Source organism: Bombyx mandarina, chromosome 26, assembly GCF_030267445.1.
Source record: "Bombyx mandarina strain Sakado chromosome 26, ASM3026744v2".
In the NCBI taxonomy this organism is placed as follows: Eukaryota; Metazoa; Arthropoda; class Insecta; order Lepidoptera; family Bombycidae; genus Bombyx; species Bombyx mandarina.
The window spans coordinates 2,409,159-2,421,647 of record NC_143232.1 but is presented as its reverse complement, the minus strand read 5'-3'; the positions used below and the strand labels follow the sequence as shown (position 1 = coordinate 2,421,647).

General features: G+C 37.9%; 1 protein-coding gene across 1 annotated transcript in view; it reads right to left on the bottom strand.

Annotated features, from left to right (window-relative positions):
• Positions 1-12,489, bottom strand: part of Osi17 (DUF1676 domain-containing protein Osi17) — a 44,168-nt gene that overhangs the window by 9,100 nt on the left and 22,579 nt on the right. The window contains exons 2-3 of the mRNA XM_028187749.2: positions 7,311-7,817; positions 820-1,038 (exon numbers count right to left, since the gene is read on the bottom strand). Of these exons, the coding sequence (XP_028043550.2) occupies positions 820-1,038; positions 7,311-7,722 (631 nt within the window). The 5' untranslated portion in view covers positions 7,723-7,817. The remainder of the gene's footprint in view (positions 1-819; positions 1,039-7,310; positions 7,818-12,489) is intronic.

Here is a 12,489-nt window from a genome sequence, read left to right as displayed (position 1 = left end):
ACATTCATAACATTCCTTGAAATTCTAATGGAGCTATTTTCTCTAAAATGTAATATGCTAATTTAAACCTGACTAAAAAAAAAACTGGATTTTGTTTTTAATTTTTTTATGATTAATCGAAATTTTTACTGTTCAAACTTGCATAATTGCTAGGTTTTACTTAACGTGACGATTATTTTCTTTTCCAAGGCTCAAAAAATATTGTTGAAAAAAAAAACGGTGTACTGAAAATTTTGGGATCTTATAAAATCTATGAAATATGTTAAAAAATAAAAATTGAGCCAAAATATGTCATTGAACTTATTTATTATTTTTTTGTAGTTGTAACAGTTCAGGATATAAGTGGGGAATCAACATAAAAATCTGGAAAGCTTTGAGATTCTAACTTATAAAAAAATTAAGAAAAAAAAAAGTTTTTTAATTAAGTAAAACTGTCCACCAAAATTGGATTACAATTGAAAGAGGTCGTTTCGAACTAATGAACTAAAATAAATAACTTCGTAAAGACTAGTCTATACTGTGCTTTAAATAAATAAAAACACATTTGATTCTTTATTAAACGTGTTTCTTTCTTATGAACCGCGATTGTGTGTCTTCTGATGATACCTTCAGAGTAAGTACAGCTTATACCACCTTTAATCATCTATTTTATGTCTATGGTAGACCAATTTTTTTTTATTGCCCCTGTAGGCTTCGTGAGTGGATACCGTCGCCCATGGACTTCTGCAATGCCAGGGGCAGAGCCAAGCCGCTGCCTACCGCAATTGGCGGCCGAGCCGTGGAATCATCCGTCAATGCCCAGCAAAAACTTTTACTTACTGATCTTCTGCAAGAATATCCTTCCCTCGCCATTCTTGTTTTCTCTCGGCTCTAAATCTACATGGATTAGAGCCCCAGACTTGGTCAAAGCTCTGGGGGCTATCTTTAATGTAGCCCCTTGGAAGAAGTACTCCGGTAAGGTCAAGGTCATGTCGTGAGTCATGAAAAAGTTGACTCCTTTATCGTATAAGCCATTTGTGACTTCTTCGAATGGAGAATCTGTGAATTGAAATAACAGTATTAATAAAAGTTGATCGAGCTCACGACCTATCTTATTATAAGTGATTACCTAAAGCGATACATATCACGCACGTGTGCCGCATCTCACCTTGAGACACGAAGTCGAAGTTTCAATATCCATGAGACAGACCTCATAAATAATCAAGTTCGCCATTTCCAACGAGAATTTGTGTTAATTGAAACATCTTTGTTTGTCTTCTTATGATGCCAATGGGCTCTACAGTCTTTCACCCATGTAAAGCTTTGCAAATAAAAAACTAACAAATCAATTGCACTTAATGCAATAACGGTATGGATGTGATAGTCTTAAATGGTGCTAATTTCTTAAATTTAAATGTACACATATTATATATATGTTTAGAATAATGAAAAATTTTTAAAACCCTATTCGACAGTAAAATACATCAATGAAGTCACTGAAAACCAAAGTGTGCATTTATTTGAAATATATATTATTATTTCATAAGGACCAATACTGAAAGTATCCATTTTCAAATAAAAAATTTTTTTTTTTTTTTATTGCCTTTGTAGGCAGACGGGCATACGGCCCACCTGATGGTGAGTGGTTACCGTCGCCCATGGACTTCAGCAATGCCAGGGGCAGAGCCAAGCCGCTGCCTACCGCTTAATACTCTCCATAAGCCTCGTTTGAAGAAGGACATGTCATAGCGCTCGGGAAACACCGTGGAGGGGAGCTCATTCCATAGCCGGATGGTACGTGGCAAAAAAGATCTCTGGAAACGCACTGTGGATGACCGCAGTGGCTCCAGGTAGTATGGATGAACTCTACTCCGGTGGCGGGCGGTGCGATGGTAAAAACGAGATGCTGGTATCATCTCGAACAATTCCTCAGAGCACTCCCCATGGAACATACGGTACAAAATACAGAGGGAACCGAAGTCCCTCCGCAGACCCAGAGGCTCCAAACGATCCGAGAGAATGGGATTATCGACAATCCGAACGGCCCTCCTCTGTATGGAGTCAAATGGAAAAAGCTGGTATTTGGGAGCCCCGGCCCAGAGATGGGAGCAGTACTCCACGCGAGGCCGGACTTGTGGTTTATAAAGCAAAAGTCTTTGTCCAGGCGTGAAGTACCGCTTCGCTCTGTTGAGAACTCCCAGCATTTTGGACGCCAACTTGGCTTTGCCTTCCAAATGACTCCGAAACTGGACATCGCTCGAAATGTCGACCCCAAGTATCCCGATACTCTCGGAAGGTTGCAGGGATACTCCTTGGAATTGCGGCGCCATGACAAAGGGGTCCTTCTTCGCAGTGAACGCGCAAACTTGTGTCTTTATCGGGTTGAATTGAACCAAGTTCAATTCACCCCATTCGGAGACTCGCCCCAGAGAGTTCTCCACTTCAGACACAAGTTTTGATCGTCTCTCTTGCACCACGCTCCGAGAAAGACTCTGATGGCCGATATATCGCGCATCCCCCGAAATTTTCCAAGTGACGGAGTAATTTCCAAGTTCAGACGTAACAAACATTAAATAAACTTATCCTGATTTAGAACCGGTTCAAATCAGTATCAGTTCACGATATAAATAAATAAGTTTTTTATTCAAACTTTAAAAACGCCTGTGAAAGCTTCGCAGCTGCTTTTGAATCGTCATGACTTTGCCACCGATTCGGAATGCAGTTTAACTACTGAGAAGAACCACCAAGATGTTTAGGGTTTGTCTTAAAAAAAATTCAAGTATAGTGAGCACGTTATTTACATTACAAATATGTACCATATAACGTCTTTAAATCAGTACACATATAGTATAATAAATAGAACTATTGCTAAGACAAGGTCTCACCATAATAATATGACTTATTAGAGTAAGGAAGCTTCTTTCCCGGTTTTTTTGGGAAATTAAAAACAGTGAGAGCGTCTCAGCGTGAATTTTTATCGCATATATCCACTCACTTTCCAAAGCGAAGTGGCACAATGCGCTTATACATTTGACACCATAGCGCTGCGACTTCCGATACATCTCACCTGTTTTTTTTCTGTTTAGTGACGTATGTGCTCACGATCCACTTTTTCGATTGTTCTAAGCGACAATATGCAGAGGAGTAATTTCAATTACTACACGATAATTAGTGCTGATATTGTTAATGAACTCTGATACATAGTCTGTAGTAGCTTTCACAACATTAGACTTGTGATATTGCAGTATTTCAAATTGTACCTAATCAGTTCCAATATTGATATAGATGAGAGCATTTTGGGATGAGACATTTTTGATTTTAATAAAGTCGTTTTAAAAATTATAGTTCAGGTTGTCATTATGATCAACATCATTGAAAAGTAATCATATAAGTCATATGAAAAACTATTAAACTTTTTTTTTAAACTTTTAACATTAAACTTTTCATAAAAGGTTCGGTTGTGGTAGGATCTCTTGTGAGTCCTCACGCGTAGGTAACATACGGCCTATTTCTGCCGTGAAGCAGTAATGCGTTTCGGTTTGAAGGGTGGGGCAGCTGTTGTAACTATACTGAGACCTTAGAACGTATATCTCAAGGTGGGTGGCGCATTTACGTTGTAGATATCTATGGGCTCCAGTAACCACTTAACACCAGGTGGGATGTGAGCTCGTCCACCCATTTAAGCAATAAATAAAAAAAATTGGCTTCCGATGTCAGGAGTAATCACCTTTTCTTATTGACCCACATTGACACATAAGGTCTACTTTTTAATGGTGTCGTATAATGGCTGTATTACAGCCCATTCTGTATAGGGAGTTCCAGGTTCTAGAAACCTGGATTTATTGCAGCTTCTTGGTTGTGTTAGTGCATTGGGCCTCACTAAGAGCAAGATGTAGTGATATATTTCATAGAAGCATTTCAGAATTATAGTAATAAGGCTTCGTGTTTTTTGCTTATCAACGTTGCATCCCACGTTACGAGAAATCATGCAGTTTCTATAATGATTATGAGAATATTGCATCTTTGATGTTACGGAAACGACGCGAGCGCATTGTTCCTATTTACCACTACTATATGAGTCGTCTATTATCAAAGGTGGCAATCTGTGCATTTGGACAAAAAAATGTTATTGATATGTCAATACAGACTGATTTGAATATAATCGTTTCCTTCAAAAAATACGGTTCAAAACCTGCATTAAATAAAGGTTAATACTTAACCTGTTATTTATCTAAGATGTCGTTCAGAAGAGTTTTGTGACTGCCAATGGAATACAAAGTCAATAATTCGTTTTTCTGATTTACCAATAATTGTCCAAAAGTCACATTGCCGGCTTTGATAATAGTCGACTCATATATCCGTTTACATATAATTGAAAATCAATGTTTTTTGTGTCTATTCACATTCTTACACGATTCATTCGATGTGGCAGCCGTTGTAACTATACTGAGACCTTAGAACGTATATCTCAAGGTAGGTGGCGGCATTTACTTTGTAGATGTCTATGGGCTCCGGTAGCTACTTAACACCAGGTGGGCTCGTCCAAACATCAAACAATAAAATAAAAATAAAACAATCTCCGGTTTCGGTAGTATAGAGGATCTTAGCTAAGAGCCAAATCATCGTTTGGGGTTTGTCCACAATTAATAAAATTATTATTAAGTTTAATTACTGGTGGTATCGTGAGTTCGGTAGGTGGGTATAACTGCCTTGAGCAAAAGTCGCAAAACAGTCATGCGTTCTGGTTTTAGTCGTGGAACAACTTTTAAAGAATACAATTAAGAATTTGTAATGCTTCAGGGAATGTTGCGACGTACACAGTATGCAACAGCAGACGTCTTTATAGTTTTCCACTCATCTACTGCGAAAAAAAAACCAATAAAATCCTCAATTCTACTTCTAGGCCAGTAAGCCAACCTGTTTCAACAATGCAACTTGCAAAACCACACATAAATTATACGCGAGGGCCGTCATAAATAATATTTTATGTCAGACGTTCCAAGTAAGACGCTTTCGAACGTACGATATGTGTTGTGGTTTGGCCGATGTCAACCTTAGGTAAAGCGAAGACTCGAGGAATGCGGACGAGAGGATGCGGAGGACATGAGGGCCAAGCTCTCTAATAGATCGGGCATATCAAATGTGTGTATTATACACGAAATATTCTCGCCGGATCATTTAGCAGTGGCCTAGAGTTTGGGACGACTTGGCGTCGCTCGGTGGAGCAGGAGGTAGGCGTCTTGGGCATGACGTGGTAGGACCTCTTGTGGGTCTGCGCGGGTAGGTACCACCACCCTGTCTATTTCTGCCGTGAAGCAGTAATGCGTTTCAGTTTGAAGGGTGGGGTAGCCGTTGTAACTATACTGAGACCTTAGAACTTATATGTTAAGGCGGGTGGCACATTTACGTCGTAGATGTCTATGGGCTCCAGTAACCTCTTAACACCAGGTGGGCGGTGAGCTCGTGAAACCATATAAGCAATTAAAAAAAAAGCTAGAACAGACTGCCCAAGGCCGATGTAAATAGAAGGAATTCACGCGAGCCCTACACCCCAGCAGAGGGTAATAGGAAAGAAAGAAGAAGAAGAGTTTGGGACGAAAGGGAAGCAGTTGGCTTGTTTGGTTGCATGAGTTTTTACTAGATTTAGATGCAAATAAGTAATAACATAGTGCTCTAATAGACGTCATACAAATATTTTTTGTTGATTGGCCTATTATATAAAATTATAAAATCTATATATTTAATATATGAAGTAAAAACTTTGACCCCTTTTAACGAAAATTGCGCGGACGGAGGAGTATGAAATTTCGCACACTTATAGAGAATATAAAGAGGTAGTGCAGAATAGTTTTTTTTTTTTTTTTTTTTTTTTTTTTTTTTTTTTTTTTTTAATTATGCATGAACAATACGTTAAATCAATAAAAAAAACATTAAACACACTATATTGCTTATCAATATGTGATCAAATTGAGTATAGATTACTATTGTTAATATTGTTTATCTTTGATATTATTTGTCTATAGATGATTATTAGAAAACTGCTATAATAAAAACAATAATTATTATAGAAATGTGACAATAGAACTATAATGATCTTCAGACTAATAATTTTAATTAATTATAGTAAAAATTTCGACCACTGGACAACCACTAGTTAATATAAATGTATAGGTAACAATAATATGTATATCAATGTTGAAAATGGATATTAACATCATCATCATCATCATCATCATCAGCCTTTATCTGCCCACTGCTGGACACAGGCCTTCCCCAATGCCTTCCACATAATGCGGTCCTCCGCCTTCCGCATCCAACGACTTCCCGCCGTGCGCACTAAGTCGTCAGTCCACCTGGTTGGAGGACGCCCCACGCTCCTTGTACCCATCCGTGGCCTCCATTCGAGGACTTTCTTCCCCCACTTTACATATTAACGATGTAAGATAATAAAAGCTCACGGCCGGCCCGTTGTTAACTTGTTGTTGGGGTCCATGGGCATCGCAACATGAATGCAGCCACTGACCTTGAGACATGAGGTTGTCGTCCCATTGTTATTGTATAACGGCCGTGCTTTCAAACCTCTATCAGTACGGACTAGTACGGAGCAGTAACTGTAGATTTGACTCACTAATGGTCTTGCAAAATTAATTGTAATTTTATTACCAAGTTGTTGTTGTTTTTAATATAAACTACATTCTAGAAATGGAAAGTATTGATACGCCCGGAGAAAGCAAAACAGCTAATTTGATATGCTAATGTCGTTTTTGTCGAGTGAGATTTAAAGATTACATTTGGATGCGAAGCTTTTGAAAATACAATAGCTTATTGTGTAACTGTTATATATAATAGCCACATAAGGATTAAAATTATATTCACCAGCATAAATTATGTTACGGGTTTTAATGTAAAAATCCTCAAATATATAAATTTACTGATGTTATATATATTTTTTGTTTTAAAAGCTTTTAGAGATAATTAATTATGTAAAAATGGTCACTCTGGTAGGATGGTGGTACCGACCCACACCGGCTTGCTATTTGCTTGAGCATCTTCATTTTGCGTCACGTATATTCATATCGACCTCTTGTGAGTCCGCGCGGGTGGGTACCACCACCCTGCCTATTTCTGCCGTGAAGCAGTAGTGCGTTTCGGTTTGAAGGGCGGGGCAGCCGTTGTAACTATACTTGAGACCTTGGAACTTATATCTCAAGGTGGGTGGCGTATTTACGTCGTAGATGTCTATGGGCTCCAGTAACCACTTAACACCAGGTGGGCTGTGAGCTCGTCCACACAATTGCCCGGTTTGATACACAAAACTGTAATAGACTTACCTGGTTCATCCTCCTCCACTTCATTATCGTCCGCACTCCTTGCACCATCAACCCCGTCATCCGCACTCACCCTGTCCAGGTCCACATTGTTCCGCTTAAAGCACACACTGTCACTCACTTTCAAATCATTGTTCATCCGGAAGCGATCGTCTAAGTACCAAAAAAAGTTTTTTTGCAAGCAGCTCACGCTGGGCTCCGCTGTGCATTGGTTCAGTACGTTGTCCCACAGTTGGTGACCGGTCCTAAACGTCCCGTTTCGATAAACGTCATTAAAATATCCCCCGGAAAGCTTCTCGACAAGTCTCAGTCCCGTTTTGTAGGCGGACTCGGCGTCCGTCCGGCCCGTGGACAGCAACACGAGCGTCGTCACCGCAATTACTTTCACCATTGTGTCTAATTTTATCGGCTTCATTGTTCCTTGAGTCTTTTCAAGTCTTCAATGCCATTTTACAATCGTGGTCAGCTGTTAGTGGTTATTAGTCTTTGTCTACTTTGTGGTGGTGTCATCTGAAACAAAGGTTGATATTTCAATTGTAATTCTAACTGTAATGGAATATTCTGGGCTTTGTAACTCGTGAGTTCAAAGTCATGACTCAAGGTTATGTGTATGGAGTTTCGTAATCGACGCGATAAAAAAAGCATTTGCGTAGATTGAAATTTGTTTACGATTTTTGATATCAAGATGAAAATAATTTATCAAATTTAATAATGAGCTTAAAGTTACTGAGTTATCGCAACTTTTAATGTGAATAATCAATTAATTAAGATCTTAAAACATTTTATTAAAATTAAAGTCGTATCTTTAGATATTATCTATGGAAATTCGTACCCTACATTACACGTTTAAAAAATATATACCTTATTCGAAATTTCATTCATTTCAGTATTGTGATAACATAAAACAAAAAATATTATGCTCTAGTAACCATACCCAGACAGATTCTCTCATTCTCAAAATTTCACCCATTGAAATTGCGACCGACCATGTATCCTGGGTTATTTAAATCAATAATTAGTAAGCGCTAGTTTTGACAAACCGACTGATGCATTCAGCTGTGATTTTTAGCGTTTAGAAAACCCTGCTGACTGTTTTCATCGCCAATTGTATACCACGTGTTGAATACCAAGTTATTATTACTTGCGTTATATAAGTCTTGGCGTACGGGTGCATACCATAGACTCATATCAGACGCCTGGTCCGGAAATTAGTTGCATAGCGGGTATAGGAATCGCTAAATAAAAAAAATATGTGTAGAGCCACGGTGGCCTATATATTTCTATATTATGAGCAAATCGCACTAGCAAAGTCAGTTTTTATTGATGAGCAAATGGGCATATGGCCCAATGATGACGAGTGGTCAGCGTGGCTCATAGAAGCCAGCAATTCCAGGAACAAAGCTAAACCGCTGCCTACTGTCGTGTGACCTAGGACCGCTAGTTCATTGAGCAGACGCGGTTTGGATAGAAACCACTGATTGATGCTCGGAGAAACTTTTGATTCCGTGAAACTGTTGGATAATTCTAATAATCTAATATTTACAATGGTGTTTGTGTTTGTTGATTAGAGCATGTAGTTTTGATAAGTTGTAATGTGTGGTTCCCTCTATGAATGAAGACAGCTAAAACAATTGTAAAAAATTGTTTTGATTATAGTAAACGAGCTTAAGTTTATCTGACTCACAGGTTTTTCAATTGGTGAGTCCGAAATTCTAATATTTCTTTCGAAAGCCAGTGGCGGTCTATTCCGGATTTGATATTAATCATATCGAAAAACACATTAATGTATTATATGAAATCAAAGATATACTAGTATCGGCTTCTTTAAGTGTTCTTGAAATAGTAATCGGTACGACTCACGGAAATTGATACTAAATAACCATATTAATTAATTAAAATTATAATAATTATATGGTTTAATCTTGTGTTTATTTTTGTTATATTTAATAAAGCTCACATTTCGAATGTACAACAATTTACAAATGGTGTGAAGCTTAAAAAGTAGTTTTATCTACTCTACAATTCGCCAAAACCAGATTATTTAAATTATAATAAAATATCCTAGCTGATGTTGCGATCTTGCAGAAGGATTTGAATTTTCGAACTGAGAGCTTGCATAACAATGCTTCGATAATTTCAAATCGAAACGAACCATATTTATTATATAAAGTTCATCGTAAGCTGAGGTTACTCAAAAGAAAGCTGTAAAGTTGAATAATAAAAAGTAAAAGTTAAATATCAGGTCGAAGAAATTCTTGTTCGTATGTTGTACACGCTCGTACATAAATCAGAACGCTACTTGCTCTTGCTCTTGAATAAATTTCGTCAAAATGACAAAAACTGCGATTTCACTTATTAATTCGTACCTAAATTCAGCTACTCAAAAACTATTACTCGTCACAATTCTATGTATATAGCTGGTAGTTTACATAATGGAAGAGAGTTTTGAAATATTTTTACTTAAAAAGTCGTCGAAGTCGTCGTGGCCTAAAGGATAAAACGTCCGGTGCATTAATATCATGCGATGCACCGGTGTTCGAATTTTTCTAATGAAATACGTACTTAACAAATGTTCACGATTGATTTCCACGGTGAAGGAATAACATCGTGTTATAAAAGTCAAACCCGCAAAATTATAATTTGCGTAATTACTGGTGGTAGGACGCGTTGTGAGTCCGCACGGGTAGGCACCACCACCCTGCCTATTTCTACCGTGAAGCAGTAATGCGTTTCGGTTTGAAGGGCGGAGCATCCGTTGTAACTATACTGAGATCTTAGAACTTATATCTCAAGGTGGGTGGCGCATTTACGTTGTAGAGTTCTTTCTATGTGCTCCAGTAATCACTTAACACCAGGTGGGCTGTGAGCTCGTCCACCCATGTAAGCAATAAAAAAAAACAAAAAAAAAATGTATCTCCTCGGAATGAATTGTCAATCACTTGCCATTCTTTTCAAAGATTGTTTGAAGAAGGATTTTCATTGTAGAGTTTAAAATTGGAAATCATTCTTGTTTTATGTTTGTAAATGGACCAAACCCAGCTATATTTCTTCATAATTTACAAATAGTGTCATTAACGTGTCAATGTCGTGGTTCAAATTCTACAACAGGTACCCATTTTAAGGTATATCATTTAAAGTTTTAAAAACATCGTTATTAATGGGCCTAACGTGAGCCCACCCGGGTAAATACCAACATTCTGTTAAGTCATCAGTCGTTACGCTCTGACATGTGAGAAAATTGTTGTATAATGTAATTGAGATTTCGCTCTCTGATCTGTCAATATGGATGGGTGTTAACATTGACGAAATTAGAGCACAAATTAATTAAAGTCACAAAACTAGAGTGACAGACATGTGAAGTATCAAGGTATAATATTATCTTCATACACGGCCGTAGCAGTGGGCTACCATTAATGACAATAAAAAGAACCTAAAATTATAATATCTAATATATATAATTGCTTAAATGGGTGGACAAGGTCACGGCCCACTTGATGTTAAGTGGTTACTGGAGCTCATAGATATCTACATCGTAAATTTCACCACTCACTTTGAGACATGAGTTGTGAGGTCTCGCTTTTAACAGTACAACGGCTCCCCTGCCCTTCAAACCGAAACGCATTACCACTTCACGATAGAAATAGGCAGGGTGGCGGTACCTACCCGTGCGGACTCACAACACGTCCTACCACCAGTAATTACGCAAATTATAATTTTGCGGGTTTGACTTTTATAACACGATGTTATTCGTTCACCGTGGAAATCAATCGTGAACATTTGTTAAGTACGTATTTCATTAGAAAAATTGGTATCCGCCTGCGGGATTCGAACACCAGTGCATCGCATGATATTAATGCACCGGACGTCTTATCCTTTAGGCCACGACGACTTCACCGAGTCATTAAGTTTAGACAAAACTGTATGTCACACTAAAACTGTGTTTTTAGAACGTCTCACCAATGGATCGATCTTAAGCTGACAATATAATGGCATCAATATTTGAACTTTCACGCAAGTGGGGTCATACAGAGATGTGCTGAAAAATATCTCGGCACAGTACGTCTCCTTTCTTCATTCATTTCTATCATACATCATCTCTGCTCTCGTAACATTCTCTTGATTATTCTCATTCACACACTTCATTCATTATTTTTTAGAATACTTCACCCTTGCTGAAATAATATCTATTGAAATTCAATTATGTTCTACAAAATGTGCAAAGATATTGAATCATGATGACTAATTGTTTATTTTTTGCTGACGTTCTAGTGACCTGTTGGATGGTCGGTGGTAAACAGAAGCTGACTCAAGGTCACCTTTAACCTGCGTATTTCAATAAATGATATTGCATGTAGCGAATAGACATCTCAATCATTTGTCGTGGTGTCGTCGAATCTACCTATGCCGGTGCTCAAGTCCTGTAGGCAAGTACCAAAATTTCTAATAAAAATTTAGTACTTTCTTACGAATTACTCCCACGAGAAATGAATAATTATCACATAAGAATCTTGTCAGAAATCTTTTTTTTTTTTATTGCCTAAATGTGTGGACGAGCTCACAGCCCACCTGGTGTTAAGTGGTTACTGGAACCCATAGACATCTACAACGTAAACGCGCCACACACCTTGAGATATAAGTTCTAAGGTCTCAGTATAGTTACAACGGCTGCCCCACCCTTCAAACCGAAACGCATTACTGCTTCACAGCAGAAATAGGCGGGGCGGTGGTACCCAGTCGCTAGTCAGAAAAGAATCCAATGATAAATATTATAATTTTTTGTAAGTAATGGTATTGCAAAGTAACAGTATCTACCATCATTGTTCCTATTTCTTCCGCAAAAGTTGGTTAAGATTTGACCTTTAGACCTGAAATCTCGAAGTAGGTCGTAGAATCCATTTTTTATGGCATACATATAATAATATAGCCACTTAACACCAGACGAGCCGTGAGCTCGTTCACTTAACTAACATAAAAATTAAAAGGAACAATGTTTACAAATTTTATTTTGTCTACTATTTTTTGTGCACCTATTCATTTGATTTAGAGCTTTTAGGGTCAATATCGCGTCTGTGTGCACCGAATGACGCAGCTTATTTTCTCCGCATTAAAATATTGAAGAGTTCGATGACCTTAATACGAGTAAAGCTTATCTGTAAATTAAATCTTGGAACCGAATATCGAC